Raw genomic sequence first — 16915 nt, 5'->3', positions numbered from 1 at the left:
CCGGGAGCGGCCCGGTCCCCGCGCGTGTCCGCGCCCGCGCGGCTGCCGGGCCTGCGCTCCGAGGCGCGGTACCTGCAGGGCGCTGCCGCGGGGCTGCGCCCCCCGGGCGGGTGCCGCCCCCTCCCCCGCGGCGGTGCGCTCGGGCTCGGCTCCCCCGCGGTGGGCAGCGGCCGCTCCTCGTCTGCGCTGCCGGGCTCTGGTCGGAGCAGCCGCCTCTAACCCCTACGTAAGTCGGAGGCCTGTTCCTGCTCGGCCGCAGCGCCCCGAGCGCTCCCGTGGTGCGGCACGTTTGGGGTGCAGCGCCCACAAATCCCTGCTGGAGGCGGCAGCTCCTGTAGATAAGGCTGGAGAGAGTAATTCGTGTGCCACTTCCCAGCAAAATGATTTCTTCCAGTATTCGCTTTCAGCTCTCCCTCTCCTAACTCTGTTTCCTTCATCTTTTACAAGTGGCTTGTCAGACCACCTGGAGTTCTCTGTATCTATTTCAAGTAAACGCGTTTCCTGAAGCTGCTGCGAAATCGCTGTTTTTGCTAAAATCAGAGCGAGCTTTTCATTTTGGTTCCTGTAAGCAAGGTTTAAGAGTTCTAAAGTGGCATGTACTCAAGATTTATACCCTTGTTGAAATTGTACCCCCAGTTTTCCTGAAAAGAGCTTTGAAAATGGCTTAGAGGTTTATGATGTAAATGTTGACAACTAAGTTGTCTGAGGTCTGAAGGAATAGCCTGAAACAAAGGTAGTAGACTGGGCATACCCCACAGTATTAGGGTCCAAGTCTTAAAATCTTTGCTATTAAAAAAAAATACATATTAAAATTAAATGGCAGGGAAAAGTTAATCCCTGATGTTCCTTTTTCTCCTGATTTAAATACATTTGCTGGTTATGGTCATCCTTTTGACCATATTGACAAGCAAAGAGTTTGTTAATTCCTATTACCAGAAATGTAAGAGCATTGATAACAACCATTGTTACCTTCCTGACCTCAGTCTGCTGGAGATCCAGGCCTTATTTATTTTACTTCAGTATAGTAAAGGGGAGCATTAAAATGGTACTGACTAGCTACTGCTTGATACCAGCAGCTGAAGAGCCACATTGCTTTGATTTACACTACATATTTATATGAGGGCCATTAAATCATGTGCTGTTGCATGTTGTTTTGGATCAATTGGGTGTTTAAGTAGGGAAAGATTTTCTTGACTCTAGAGTTCTTGCTCTGTGTTGAGCCATTGTTCGAAAATTGTTCAGTGATTAGCCTCCGCAGCCACCTGAATGGAATGTGAATTCATTTACAGATGAGATACACATCATCCTGTTTCAGATGGGTGGAAAAATGCATGCCTTTGTTTGCTAAAATGTATAAATAGTAAAAAGTTTTGGTAGTCCTTTTGTGCATTTCACACCCAGCAGCCCTTTCTGTATAGAACTGTAAATTAATACCTCAACTCTGTGTGTTGATCAGCCTCATCAGAACCTGTTTAGGGACAACATAGGTGTTTATCTTACATATTAGTATTTAAGCTGGGACAGGTGAATCCTGCTCCCAGATTCCAAAATGGTCATTTTTATTGTATATTGCTGAAGGTCATTTCAATTTAGATTCTTTGCAGATTGAGTTGTAATCTTCCCAGACATGAATTTATGTTCATCAGATGTACATCTTCGTTGTTTTAGATTTCCAGCTCAAGGTCTGTGCGTGTGTGCTGATATTCCAATGAAGTACATCCTGGTAACTGGTGGTGTCATCTCGGGCATTGGCAAAGGGATCATTGCAAGCAGCATTGGCACCATTCTGAAATCATGTGGTCTACGTGTCACTGCAATCAAAATTGATCCTTACATAAACATAGATGCTGGAACCTTTTCACCATATGAACATGGTATGAAGATTAGTGCTGTTCCCTGTCACAAAAATATTGGTATTTACAATAACGTGTTTTGGTTTGGTTTTTTTTAGAAACCAATAGTATGGTGTTGACTAGTTGTTTTATCATTATTTTGAAAGTTTATTGCTTACTGTGTGTTCTCAAGGACACTGCTCTAAGTTAAGAAACACAGGCCTGTTTTTTTTGAAGATACTGTTATGAGCAGATGCTTCCTTTCTCTAAAATACCACTTTACTGGGAAAATCCTAGCTGTAAGCCTTTTTCAGTTAGTGCTATCTTCAGTTCAACTTTATTGAAAACCCCTTTAAACAGTGCTATAAAACTTACTTGAAACTTGAGTCCTTAACAGTTACTCGAGAATGCTGTTCTCTGGGTATCAGTGCTTTCTAATGTAAGTGCCTTCATGAGTTAGCTTAAGTTCTCATTTTAGGAAAAAAGAATCTAGTCAAAAACATCAGTGAAGCTTAGAGCGCCTACTAGTGATATGATTTTAAAGTAGCTGCCGAGTTTGGTTGGTTGGCTCTCTAAGCCATGTCGGTTGTATTGACTATTGCTGATGGTTACAAGACATTGCATTTATAATATTGAATTTTCCTTCTGCTGTGTGGCTTGTTACTTGTACATTTATTAAAAGTAATGGTTTTGAAAGTGCCTTCAGCCAGAAGACATTTCTAATTATTTTTATGTATTGGATTTTATTTGCTTACTTTTAGTCCACACCACAGTTTTTGGTACTGAAGATAAATATGTGTATCTCCTTAACTGAAAAAACACTACTTTGCTTTTTAAGTAGACCAAGCAGAGCACATCAGACCTCTCTTAAAAAGCAAAATTTAATGCACTTTAAGGAGCACATCTGCTGCTACTTAGGCAGTTGAGTGGGCTGTAAGACTCCTGTGATGACTCGAGATTGGGAGGATGTATTCCTTCCCTAGACCTGGTACAGGGAGGAGGGAACACTGTGGCATGTAATTCTTTTTTTCACTGAAAATTTTCTTACTACTTGTGAAGAAACACTCGCTTGCTGGGTAGTACATGGAAGTTACATGACCCAGAATGGCAAGCCTCCTTCATTAACATTTTGACAGAAATACGACTGATATGATTAATTTAGTGGTTTCCAGTTAACTGTAGAGGCTTTTTAATAATATTTTTTTTTATTCTTCTCTTCCAAGGCCTGCTTAAGAGAAATGTTGATTCCACTCTGTTTCTGTTGGCTTAAGTGATGATTTAGTGTAGAGGATGTATCAAGTGCCTCACAGAGTCAGGCATAATTCTTCCACTCTGTTGCACACACTGGGGTGATTCGTTACACAGTTCATTGAAGTGTAGTGTTGTACTTTGGTGGGATATATATTTCTGTAGTCCACTTTTTTTTTTATGCATCAGTCACATAACTTGTTTAGCCATTGATTTATTGGGTCATGGCAAAATATTTACAGTTTTTCTGAAGAGCTTTCCAGCCTTACCTCAAGATCTAGCAACTTTAGTTCTGTCAGAAATTGACTACATTCAGAATTTAGAGACTCTTTAGAGGGCTAAGAAAAGTCAGAACCTGAAGGGTATTTTAAGTAGATTTTTCAGGGTCAGCAGTAATCCTTGCTGTGGACATAGTGAACCAAATATACTGGATGGAACAGCCAACTCAGAAACGGTGATCATGTTTGAAGAAGCATTTATGTTCATCATAACTTTACTCCTGATGCAAGCCTTAATCATTAAAATAGATCCAAACAACAAGAATTTATAGTGAAACACTTTGTACATGCATAATAATTCATGCTTATAAAAGCATAGTTTTTGTCTCCTGCAAGTGAGTTAATATTTTATTTGTTTCCGATTTATGATTCCTAGAGATTGTTTTCTTCCTATGAAGGATTATTCTGCTGTTGAAATGCTGATTAAATATTTATGTTGATTAAATATTTTGGCAATATAATTTACATTTACTTGCAAAACTAGATATGTCTGAGGGATAGACATTAGATGTAAAACTAATGACTTGGATATTAAATCATATAGAATGACAGTGCAGATTGAGTTTCAGTATGGGCTTTATTGATGTGTTGTTGTCATATATAATTTAAAATTTTTTTCTTCTATTTTAAGATGTCTGTGATATTCCTGCTGTGTGTTTAATAATTTCTGATTATTTTATTGTTTTTCTGTCTGTTTTCACTGTTTTCACTTTCTTTTTTCAGGTGAAGTTTTTGTATTGAATGATGGTGGAGAAGTTGACTTAGATTTAGGAAATTATGAGAGATTTTTGGACATCAATCTCTATAAAGATAACAATATCACCACTGGAAAGATATATCAGCATGTCATTAATAAAGAAAGACATGGCGATTATTTGGGAAAAACCGTTCAAGGTAATATTTTTAATTTTGTGGGCTACTAGTCTATTCAGTTTTCACAAAAGATGGGATCAGCTAAAACAGGCTGCTCTGTGCTGCACCACCTTACTCCTTTCTCTCTTCCAAAAGATATGGGCATATTCCTGTAATGTTTGGCTTCTGGGCTCAAGGAAAGAAGAGCTAGAGAAAGCACTTAGTAGTTTCGTGTTGGCTTTCTGTTCTCTTTACCCCTTTTGTATGCAAAAGTTAGTGTATGGGCCTAAAGTAAGCTATGCTTGCCTGCTCTGGTTTTGTTTTGTAGTTGTTCCACACATTACTGATGCAGTTCAGGAATGGGTAATGAATCAGGCAAAAGTTCCAGTGGATGATGACAAAAAAGAGCCACAAATTTGTGTAATTGAGGTAAGTATGGAACCTTCTAGGTTGTATATCTGCAGTGAACACGACGAGCTTGTTTGCTTTCTCTTTGCTCCTTACTGTGAAAAGGTCAGACTCAAGTTTTATGGAGAGCAGAAATTCAAGACACATTTTATATTCTTTGGTTTGTTCTGAAAGGGATAGGCATAGTCTTATCTCTACAGCTTCCATTTACTTGACTAAATCCACTCTAGAATACGGCTGAAATTGAGCTGCTTAAGAGTTTATTAACTTAGAGAATTAAAGCAGACAGTTACTGTAATGTGAACTGTCTATTCCAAGATCCAGATGTTTGACTGAAGCTTTATAATGTTAATAGTATTGAGAAAACTTGTGTAGTACCTGAAATCTCCTATGGTCAGTAGGACAGCCTTTCACATTCTAGCTTTCCATAGAACTTCAAATATTCATCTTGTTGCTTGTAGTCATGCTTAAAGGAATGCATTTGAACAATGTGTAAGTTAGTTTCCCACTTTCTAATGTTATCTTTAAGATCTTTGGAGGCAACTTCGTTAATCACCTAACCTGCTGATGTTTTGCACAGTGGAAACAATGAGTTTTACCCACCCTTTGTAGGGCACTGAGACAACTGGATGAAAGCCAGTAATTGCTAGTATTACTACTACAGCAGAAAATCACAGAATCACAGAATAATGGAATAATAATGGAAAAATAATGGAAAAAGATGATACTTAAGGATTTGACAGAAGAATATGTCACAGATTTAATGCCAGGAGTGACCACTGTAATCAATAGTGCCATAAACTTTGTGACCCAGCAGCAGAATTGCTCAGTGTTTCTTATGCGGAAGAATCTGCCTTTATTGAAGTACACTTACCAGTATAGCTATAGATCTTTTTATGATGTGCACAGTGAGAGTCAACTATTTCATTTAAAACAAATATGAAAAAGTAAATACAAAAGTCACACAAGAACATTAATAAGTGATGGCCATATCAGTCCTTTAACTTCAGCTTTTTTGTTTTGTTTTGGGTTTTTTTTGTTACACACTTATACTTCCAGCCTGATAAAATTATTTTTCTTCAGTACTCTAAAAATAATTGTAACATTTTTCCATTATAAAATCCTGAAGGAGTTAGACTAAACATGTGGGTGATGTACAAATGCAGTTGTCAGTTTTTCTGGTACTGGATGAACAGGAATATGTAATTCTGTCAAAAACCACTTGGTGGCATAAAAAGATCATTCTGCAATAAAACTATTTCATCAGACTTGTGTGCAAAACTGCTTTATTTAGTGCTTAGTCTAGTATAGCTCACTGTGTCTTCGAAAGGCATCTGATTTCTGTCTTTGTAATAAATTTCAGCATGGACTTAGTCTTGCATTTTGGTTTGGTAATAAACAATTATTGATGTTGGAAAGCCGTGATAATACTGAGAAATGTCTGTCTCTTGTTAATCACAAACGTTTGTGAATCTGACAGGAAATAAAGTTTTTCCATATGAAAATCTCCACATCAGCTTAACTGTTGGTTACTGGTTCACCACTTTGAAGGCAGTGTGAAGCATGTATTATTCAGCAGCACCACACATATTCCCATGGGAAGCTTATGTATCTGGTGTAAAGTGAACATAACAAAACTGGAAAGTTGTTTAATGTTTTCCACAAGAAACAAAATGTGCAGAGTAGATGAAAACACTTTGTAGAGTATGCTTGCAAATTTCAACTGTCAGGGGTTTGAGATAAAAGTTTCAGAAAACATCTTGAAACAGATAAGAGATATTTTTTCTTTTGTTTTTGCTTTCGGCCACTCTGACATATCCATTTCCTTTTCAGCTGGGTGGAACCATTGGAGATATTGAAGGAATGCCATTTGTTGAAGCATTTAGACAGTTTCAGTTCAAAGCAAAAAGAGAGAACTTCTGTAATATCCATGTTAGCCTAGTGCCACAGGTAAGTTATTATAATAAATAAATTTTGCTCCATATTGGCTTTATGTTTGTTTACTTGTCTCATTAACCCTTTCATGCTGGAGCCAAGTCAAGACCACTATAACTCTTTGTACAGGGCTAAAAGTACTTTTTCATTTGAACTCTAAATTTTACTTTACTACTCACTGGGGAGATTTTGGTAAGCAAAGGTTTGTAATGATGATAGATTTCACCCTCTAGATAAAAAGATACCAACTACAGCTGTGGATTAGAGGATTGAACAGCAATTGGTACGATTAATTCTATGTAATTGAGAACAGAATTATTTATTACATCTGACTATTCCAAGGACAGTCACTGAAGGCTTTGTGCTGTGTTGGACAGTCTCCTTTTATTAGCCAAATCCAACTTTTGGAATATTGTTCTTCTTCTACCTGAGCCAATTATATGGAAATTTTTCTGTGAAAACAAAAACAACAAAATAAACTTGACCTGAATTGGGACCCTGTGATTTCTTCACAGTATTTCATGTACGAGTAATAACAGTGGTGCCATTTCTGTTTCTGGCATACTATGGCTCTCTCTGGATATGTTTATTTCTTGCAAATATTGTTACTTGCAATGATTTTCTCTTTTAATCTGTAGCTGCTTTCTTTGTTAGTAGATGTTAGTTGATATTTGAGCTTTCAAAATGTGCCTTTCCAGCCTAATGCTACTGGTGAACAGAAGACAAAACCAACACAGAACAGTGTTCGAGCACTGAGGGGTCTAGGCTTGTCTCCAGATTTGGTGAGTCAATTTTATTTAATTTTATTTATTATATATAAATATATTATATATATATATATATATATATATATATATATAATATGTATATAATATATATAAATATATAAATATATTTATTATATATAAATATTTATAAAAATATATATAATATAATATATTTATTATTTGGTGAGTCAATTTTATTTATAGGTCATCTAGAAATGTCCTGGCATAACCTGTGTTCATAGAACAAGCCGTAGTCTCTCAGGAGATACTTCTATAAAAAATGCAAAATATGTGCTGCATAGCTCCATTAAAGCCACAGGAAATCATATTACTCAAAATCAGTCTAAGCTAACTTAATTCAACTAATTTCTTGTAATATCTTGGGACTGTAGCTATGTTCTTTTTAAGGCATCTTTTTACAAAAATAGTTCTTCACTGCTAAAAGTAATTGAAATCTCAGTTCACTTTGTAGGAAGACCTAGAATGTTTCTGTCTTCTAACATTCAGAATTTTTTTAATGCATTATTAAGAAGAAGCAATGTGTATATCCTCAAAACAGAAAAATGATTCTTAAGAAGATAGTCACAGAACTAAATTTTGTGTTCTTCTTTCTGGGGTTTTTTTTTTTTGAGTTCTTGCATTTTACATTTATGAATGAGTGTGTTTTTAACTAAAAACGAATGGATTTGTAAACAGGATATGTGAAAGATGTGTTTGGTGTCAGATGGTTGTGACATGGTAATTGTAACCAGCTTGTGGAAGGAGAGACCTTTATTAATGTAATGCTGTACTGTATTCCAAGTTTCAGGGCCTAATTTCCAAAATCCCTCTTGAAGTGCTAATTGCATAGGGAAAGTTGCAAGTGCTTTTTGAAGGCCTTTAAGGCCTGACTTCTCCCTCCCCTCCAAAAAACAATTTTTTAAAAAAAAGCCTGCTAAGTGGGTGTGTATAATAAAAGGAGAATAGACAAACATAGTCACTGTGTTGCATCTTGGGTCCTTGCACAGGCCAGTTCTGGGACTGCCAGGAGCACAGTATCATTTTTGGCTTTTGACTGCTGCTGTTGACACCTGAAGCAGGGACAGATCTCACTCGAGGTGCAGCCTCTGGGCGCCCTCATAAAGGTCCTTGAGCTCTGCTTCAGGACAATATTTAAATCCTTGCTGCCAGGGCAGCACATGGGGCAGCTCCTACAGCAGCAGCCAGGAAAGCTTCCTTGGTGAGCTGTGCTGCCAAGCTGAGCCTGGCTCATCCTGTTCTGTGGGGTGTTGTGAGTGCCAAATGAACACGCTGGAGCTGCAGAGATCGTGTGCTCTGATGCAGCACTTAGAGTATGTGCTTGTCAGTGCTGCCTGGTTGGATTCAGTTGTTCCTCGTCTTCTGTGTGTTACGTTCCTTTGTGGTGCATCTCTGCCACTGTTACTGTAGTTTTGTTATTTTCATGCTGATTGTGATGTTTTTGATTTCTGTGTCTGCATTAACTTTAAATTTGTCTCCACAAGATGGACGATAGATTTCAAAGTGGGTTTAGTCATGTGCTCATACTATCAAGGTTTATGAATTACACCTTCAGCTTCAAACTGTACAAAATTTTTAAGTATGACTTGTGCTTAAGTGAATAGGATGTACGAATTGTTTCCTAATTACATTTTGATTTGAATGTGTGCTAATTTTCCCATATACTTAGCATTTTTCTTCTGTTTCTGGAATTACTTGTGAGGGTAGGGTAAGTTAATTAGACTCCATCAGTAGCAGTGTAGTAAAGCTGCATTAACAAGGTGATCAAAGGTCAGCTGCAAGTTTCTGAACAAAAGGGCTTAATGCGTTGAGTAGTTGAATTTGCTAGAGGGATGGGGAAAGTAATGAACTAATCTTGTAACAGGATCATCCTACTTTCTGTTATACTTTCAGGTTTCAAAATAACTTAAGGGAGTAGACTGAGTAATCAATAGACACTTTGATAGAGCAGTCCTGCATTTTGATTTAGTTGCCTGGAGGTACATAGTGTAAAAAATGACCCCTTCCAAGAAACACCAAAACATATAATTACTTTCTTTGTTGGTTAAAAATTATCAGTATTTTCTAAAATTACTGGGGTTTAAATGTATCAGCAAAATACTAGCAGAATAATTGCACCAGTAAAAACTCCATACAATTATGAATTAGTTTTCTCTTCTTTGGCTTCCTTTTTGTCATGATGTGTAAATTAAAAAGATGCTGAAATACTTATGCATGTAAGCTAAGTATTATTGCTTTCAATTTAAATCTGATCCCAATAAGATTACAGTATTCCTTTTGATTCATCATATTAGTACTTACAGAGCTGCTAGACTTGAGGCAAAGAGTATTACAATAGTAGCTGCAAGAAAGGAGAACACGAGGAAGCAGTATGACAGAGAATGTCAGTGAAAGATGAATGAAAATGGGTCCGTATGGGCAAGTGACTGATGTACTTCTGCCTGGCTAGGTAGATATTTATGAGCTATGATATATCATAGAGCTCCAAAAGAGGGGAAAGAGTAGAAAAAGGCACATTTGTTTGTGCTCTGCTTCCAAAGGAGATTACTTTCTCTGTGAAGTATTGAGGATGTTCTAGTGGTTTGCCTAGTAAATATTTGAAGTTTTTCCTTCTGTTACGACAGATAGTCTGCAGAAGTGCAAAACCTATAGAGATGGCCGTGAAGGAGAAGATTTCCATGTTTTGTCATGTGGAGCCTGAGCAGGTCTGTACTTCAATACTACATGTGGGAAAGTATACAAATATTTCTGTGCATTTCCGTTTTCAGACTGCTTCATAACTATGTAATTGTTGTTATAATTCTTGTCTTGCTATTATGGATGTTACAGCATTTTCAAAATATCTGGAGTATCTATGTTAAGTTTTATGTCAAACGGTCATTTATGATTTAAATGCATATTGTGTAAAAGCTAATAAAAGGAATAGATTTTGAGTGCATGGTTAGTTGTTATACATAGCATGAAACTGCATAGTTTTCACAACTGTGGTTGGTTATTGCCCATAAATCATCTCAGGTGATCATAATGGATGAACAAAGTGTGGTTAAAGCTAACTGATTTGCTTATGTCTGCGGATGGTCACAGTCACATGGGCACTCTTACTGTGATAACATGTAGTAGGCTATTTATGCCCTTAAGCATGCATCCAATGTGTAGGTAGATGTCCTTTTGTAATTCATGTGTGATTTTTTCCCTTAATAATTCACAGTTAATTGCTATTCAAATATTAATTTTGATTAATTGACTGCTCTTTAATATTTTTGCAAGTGAGAGCATTTTACTCTTCAATATAATGAGTAATAGTAAAGGTAGGACAGATGCAAGTGGTTATGTGGCATTTCAAATTGAATGGGCACATAGGGAGGCATGGGGCAGCATGCACATGTTCAAAGTTATGTGATGAACAGAAGCAGCTCAAGGGTAACAAAGCGAGTGTCCTCTACTGCTCATATCTGTCAGGGAAGAGAACACTTGTGCTCAGGATTCTGAGCTCTGTGATCTCAGGTAAGCCAAGCACAATCACCTTAATTGCTGGCAGCTTGGATGCAGTTTATAAATGTGTTCTTAACAAAAAGGTCCTTAAATGGGCTGTACTCAGTAATTACATAGCCTACTTCACTAACAAAATATATTTAGGAGATTTTATCACAATCAAATTGGGTCTGTTTTGTTAGATTTAATTTGTTTTCTTGCTTTCATGGTTAATAACTGTTCAAGTTTGTGAGGGGGGAGGAAGTGCTAGCAAGCATGAGTGCTTGTGGGGCCAGATGTTTGCATTGAAACTGATGCATTGATAGGCTTGACAAGCCTGTATGATGTTATGAAGGAGAAATAAAACACATTTTTGCCTTTCGAGTAACTTTGTTCTTGTAGATTTAATGGAGCCTAGAATATTAGCTGTGCTGTCCGGCTCATTCAGAAAGAAGGTATTTAGAAATCAGAATGTGTGTAGAATAAAAAAATGCATGTAATATCCAAAAATAGAATGAACGTTTCCTATGAAAAATTTACGTAAGTTTTTTATGTTCTGCTTTTTTTTCTCAGGTGATATTTATTCATGATGTTTCTTCTACTTACCGAGTACCAATCCTATTGGAGGAGCAAGGCATCATTAAGTATTTTAAACAGAGGCTAAATTTACCTATTGATGACCAGCCAAGCGATCTTCTAATGAAGTGGAAGAAAATGGCTTGCAGGTATTCTACATCCTGCTGCCTTCTCTAGAAGTGCTTTAATTTAGTTTTTAGCTACTATGAAGTCACCAAACTGGACAGGGGATAGTGCTGATCAACACATGTGAATGGCCTGGGCTTAAAACCATTGGCAGTTCAGAAATCTTAGGAGATGTTTTGTTGAGTTAAAGAAAAAGCAAACACTGTTAAAATGGTTTTCTTTGGTGAAATTTGGTGTAGTAACTGAAGAACTTGTTTTTGTCAGATACGAAAGGTTGCTGAAGGTGTGTTCCATAGCTCTCGTTGGCAAGTACACAAAACTAAGTGACTGCTATGCATCTGTTTTCAAAGCTCTGGAACACTCTGCGCTGGCAATTAATTACAAACTGGATTTAATGGTGAGGATATTTCTGGTTTCTGCTTTCAAGGATACTTTGAATCTACTATTGTATCACTCTTTGGTAACCTACTAGTTCCCATTGTGTGAGGCAGTTTTAATTCATGTGAAAATTAGAAAATGGATCATGCAGATAAATAGACTGGCCAAGCATCTAATTTTTAAAAAGACATGTTTACAGGTTTAATTATTTTATTTGTAACTAAACTTATCTGAAAGGAACACTGAAGTTACCCAAAACTGGATCTGATGAAAAAGCAGACTTCGTCTGCAAATTTGTATTTACTATCAAAGTTAGATTTCACTTGTTTTCATGACACATGGTTTTATGGTAAACTTGTCAATCCTGGGTTAACAGTTGGATTCAATGATCTTAGAGATCCTTTCCAGTCTAATTACTCTATGACTAGAGAAGGGCAAATGTACCAATCTTAAAATAGCGCAAAAATTGGGATTTGGGGAAGTGGCAGGTGGTCAGCCTTTCCTTGTTCCCTAAAAGATTAGTACCAAATACTCCAAAAAGTTGTTTCTTTGTGCATGAAAAAACAAGAAAGTGGGAACAGCCAGAATTGATCCATGGAGATTTTTAGAGCCTGACTGGAAATGACCCTAAGCAGCCTGCTCTAATTTGACTTGCTTTGATCAGGGAGGGGGGCTTGAGTGTTCCTAAGGTCCTTTCTGAGCTATTGTGTCACTGTAGTGTGTTGTACTGACAGCTGCAGAGTGGGAAATTTTTATGATAGGAAAAATAGCTTTGCTTATAGCAAAAAAGGTGAAAGATGCCCTGTCTGCAAATGCATGGCAAGCTTCATGTGCAGCTGGTCTTAAGTTTGGTGGGGCTTCTGCATTAACAAGCATGAGATCTGATGGTTGCTGAGCTCCAGTGCAGTGTTGAAATGTTAACAGACACAACTCCCACTGTACTTACCTGCGTGTCCAAACCTCATTTTAGTGTTTATGCCCAAAGGCTCTCAGTATAATCCCTTGCTCTGAAGGAACTGCTTAATCTGAATGATGAAATGTTGATACTTCTTGAACTGATAAATATGCTTTCTCAGTATGTTTGGCAAAGAAAATACAATTAACTCCAACTGTCATTAGTTTCTCTTTCCAACCTTGCAGTATCATATTGTCCTTTTATCCTGTAATATCCTTCTAGTATAGAATAGCAACATTCAAAAGTAGTTATTTTTCTGTTGTATTTTTGATGCCTTCTGGAATGTGGAAAAAGTAGAAAATATTTGCTAGAAAGCAGTCCTGTCTGGGAAACTTTCAGCAATCTCCTTGTCAGTTGCATTTCTCTGCACACAGGTGAGTTCTGCCATTTCAGATGATGTCATTTTTATAGAGGATGGACTCTACATCAGGATGTGGTTAATTATGTTAATCTGAGAAAAAGACTGGCAAAACCCAGAATCAGACTCTGATCTTTTGTGTTCCCAGTGCAGTGCATTATCCCCTCACTTCACTCTAGGCATGCCTCAGGAGCTGTGCTTTTTAATGGCACTGGGGATTCTAATGCAGTATTTCTAGTAGGGCATAGATAATGAGTTTGTCTCCCTTTCTCCCGAAGAGGCCTCAGGAACTCCTTTCTCACAGAAAATACAGATTTTTCCAGTCTCATAATAAGATGGGATAAGCTGTGGCACCCAAAAGCCAGGAAAGAAACGTCCTGGCCACATCCCATTGGGGTAACAGGATAAGTTAGGTCAGCGCCACTCCTTGTTTGGCCCTGGTTGCCATAGGAAGATAACCTGGGTTCACAGTTACAAAGCATTCTAGTAAGTCTGCCTGCCTGGAGGGTGCCAGACAGAGCTGAAGGCAGGCAGAACTCTTAAGGTATGTGCAAAGAAAGGGGCACAGCTTGCTGCAATTAGAGCAAACACTCGGTCTTAAAAGCAAATACTGGGTCTTCAGTGAAGTCGTTACAGCTTTATTGGCCAATTCACTTGAAACTCTTAATAATTTCTCTTAATGCTTGATTATATACTGTCTGCTGCTCTTTCTGTGGAAGAAGAAACCATTTCATTGCGTATTTTTCTTTTGTTAGTACATAGATTCAACAGAACTTGAACGTTCTACGGAAGCAGAGAACTCAGTGAAATATCACCAGGCATGGCACAAACTATGCAAAGCAGAGTAAGTGACGTTGGGCATTCTGTATCCCAGGTGCAGACCATGATATTTCTTTCATGTGATGAAAATGCTTCAATAAATCAAATAATTTCTCAATGCATCCAAACTTCTATTACTTACACTAAAGGGTAGATTTCATGGTTGGTGACAAGCTTCAGCAAATTAAAGTATCAACCCATATCCTCAAACTCTGCCTAATATCGTTGGAAAAGTAGTTTTTAGTTTGTTGGTTAAGGATTTTGGGGGTTTTTGTTGTTGTTTTGCTTTTTGAGATATCTGGACTTTCTTTACAGTGCAGGTCAGTTGACAAAGGTTTTGTTGTCAACGTTCAGCATATTGAGAGGTGCTTGTAAATGCTAGTGACACTCTGCAAATGTCTCTGTTAAGAATCATTGCCAGGATTTCAATTTGTATTTTTAAAGGGATGTTGTTTCTTGGGTAGATGCATTCAGTTTTTTTGGTATTAGAAGATCTAAACTTTGGGTGTTAAGATTCTAAGTAGTGAATATGTAGCTAGTTTATTTGAGCAGTATTTATTTAAGCAGCGGGAATTTCACTGTGAAGTGTGGTATTGGTCAGATGAGAATCAGGGTGGGTAGATGAAACAAATCTCCAAATTTAGAGTTAATTTTGTATTCTGAGTGGTCATATAAAACATGCCTTTCATGCATTTTGCCTGCTTAGTTATAATCTCAAAAGCCTTCAAGTTGTATGGATTACTCTGCTGGCTTTATTCTACATGTTGGTTCTTTTATATATGGCTGTCATTACAGTGGCATTCTGGTCCCAGGAGGTTTTGGAATTAGGGGAACAGAAGGCAAACTCCAAGCTATCTCCTGGGCAAGAACAAAGAAAAAACCTTTTCTTGGTAAGATCATTAGTGTGAGAAATGACTGTGTTTAGGAGATGTATAGCAAACTAATTGATTTGACAAAAAAGCCCCCCAAATCCCCACATTAGGGAGGGATCCTGTCTTTGGGAAGTGTGTGTGCTGTTGTGACTATCTGCCATGTAAGGAATCCCCAAGATCATAGTTGTGTACCACGTCTGCTGTTTAAGGAAGGAAAAAAGACAATCCCTACTGCAAAGGTTTAATTTGCTACGTACAAAAATGGAGAGTCTTTGCTTCTCATTGTAATTAAATCAGTATCATTCCCTTTATTAAACAGTGTGCAGAAATCACAGGTATCTTTGGACCACTTTTGCTATATTAAGTGATTTTTTTTTTAATTTACTGGTTTATGTTATGGGAAAGTCTAAAGGCGTCATCTGGCCTATAAGCTAAGTGCTGTTTGTGTAAGTGCTGCTGAGGCTTTGCTTCCTACTCCACATTTCTTACTTATTTTTAAGTGTCTGAGTAGTTGCCAAAGCAAAGTTTGAATCTGGATATACCCAGGCTTTCAGCTTCTGTTTGTCTTTGCAGTAATTATTGGTAAAATAGATGAGAGGAAAAAAATACCTTTGAAAGGGCTTAAAGCACATAATTGTATCACATGTATTTATAGTGTGCCAAGTTTGAAGTGTGAGTTTTACATTGAGCAGCCACTTTTGGTTTAACTTTTTGTAAGTCTGTGTATATGCAATGAATACCAAGATTTCAAAGCAGTCAAGTTTAAGACAGAACAGCAAGTACTTAGTCCTACTCTTTGTCCTGGTAAGTTCTGGAGTTTTTGTTTTCTCTTCTAGGAGTTTGCCTGGGAATGCAGTTAGCAGTTGTGGAATTTGCAAGAAACTGTTTGAACTGGGAAGGTGAGCTTAGTATGCTAGTGTGGATATGATTTATTTAGAAGAATTTTTATTCTCTATGTGAAATGTATCTCTATTATTAGAACCATTTACAGATCCTGTGGTTGTTAGATACTTAGCTCTTGCAGCAAGATGATTTTCAGCTAAGTACCCTGTGCTACCTCTCTGTGCAAGGGAGTAAGAACTCTTTGTTATGCAGTTTGCTTGAAACCTGCTTCTTGATCTAAAGAGTGTAGAAGAAAGTGTGCTTAGAGTTACCTCTGTAGTCTCTTTCTGAAGTGGGCAGGCGGTGAGGAGTAAAATGTGAGAAGTGGTTTTCTCACTTGCCTTCATTTCCCAGAGTAGCCAAACAAGAGCAATTGCAGTAGTAGTATGAAGAGATTTAACTTATCAATGAATTTCTAATAGTAAGAGCTGAGAGGAAAGTGTTTTGTAAAGCAGGAAAGGGAACGTATGTGTCTGAGGTCATATGCTTCCTGTGGTTGCTTCAAACGTGGCGCAGGATGCGTTTCAGCACATGACATTGTAACATAGATGTGGACAAGCCTTGAAATGCCACAGAGCTGTTACGAGTTTGTAGTGCATGTAGAGCAAATGTACTGTGTTTACTTTGAACTTCTATTCCAGATGCAAATTCTACAGAATTTGACCCAGACACAAAAAACCCCGTTGTAAGTACTGTTTTTTTCCTGCATGTGTTTTGTGAACATACATCTTTGTTAAAAAGGGAGTTACCTCTGTGTTAGTTAAAATCTATCTATATTTTTATGTGGTAGGACATGAGGTGGTATCTCATGGTGCCAGTCCTTACTCAATATTATTTAAAAAGCTATTTTCTTTTGATAGTCTCTTGCTATTGTTTGTTCGCTTCTGTGAATTGCCTTAGCTTTATTGTTGTTATTTTTCTAATAGTTTCCTTGTCTGTAAACTCATGCTGGGAGTAGACAATAATGATTAGGTTGTCTTTACTAGGGAATAAAATATAAAAGGGAACTGAAAAGTGTAGCACAAAGCTATTACCAAAATAAAAATTGATATGACAAGATAAGGATTAAATGGAATGGGTTAAAAAAATTCTTATATTTCCTTTACATTTATAGTATAAATAACCACTACACCCCTCCTC

General features: G+C 37.4%; 1 protein-coding gene across 2 annotated transcripts in view; it reads left to right on the top strand.

Annotated features, from left to right (window-relative positions):
• The first annotated feature begins 101 nt into the window (after positions 1-101).
• The window catches only part of CTPS2 (CTP synthase 2), a 61691-nt gene continuing 44877 nt past the window's right edge, over positions 102-16915 (top strand). For both annotated transcript variants that reach the window (XM_010394444.2, XM_010394443.2), the window contains exons 1-13: positions 102-226; positions 1669-1874; positions 4082-4252; positions 4539-4639; positions 6452-6568; positions 7252-7335; positions 9963-10043; positions 11383-11534; positions 11776-11908; positions 13958-14046; positions 14817-14911; positions 15730-15792; positions 16417-16460. In XM_010394444.2, coding sequence (XP_010392746.1) covers positions 1709-1874; positions 4082-4252; positions 4539-4639; positions 6452-6568; positions 7252-7335; positions 9963-10043; positions 11383-11534; positions 11776-11908; positions 13958-14046; positions 14817-14911; positions 15730-15792; positions 16417-16460 — 1296 coding nt within the window. In that variant the 5' untranslated portion in view covers positions 102-226; positions 1669-1708. The remainder of the gene's footprint in view (positions 227-1668; positions 1875-4081; positions 4253-4538; positions 4640-6451; positions 6569-7251; positions 7336-9962; positions 10044-11382; positions 11535-11775; positions 11909-13957; positions 14047-14816; positions 14912-15729; positions 15793-16416; positions 16461-16915) is intronic.

This window comes from Corvus cornix, chromosome 1, assembly GCF_000738735.6.
Source record: "Corvus cornix cornix isolate S_Up_H32 chromosome 1, ASM73873v5, whole genome shotgun sequence".
NCBI classification, from domain to species: Eukaryota; Metazoa; Chordata; class Aves; order Passeriformes; family Corvidae; genus Corvus; species Corvus cornix.
Note: the sequence above shows the minus strand (reverse complement) of the source record. Positions and strands in the feature narration are given on the sequence as shown.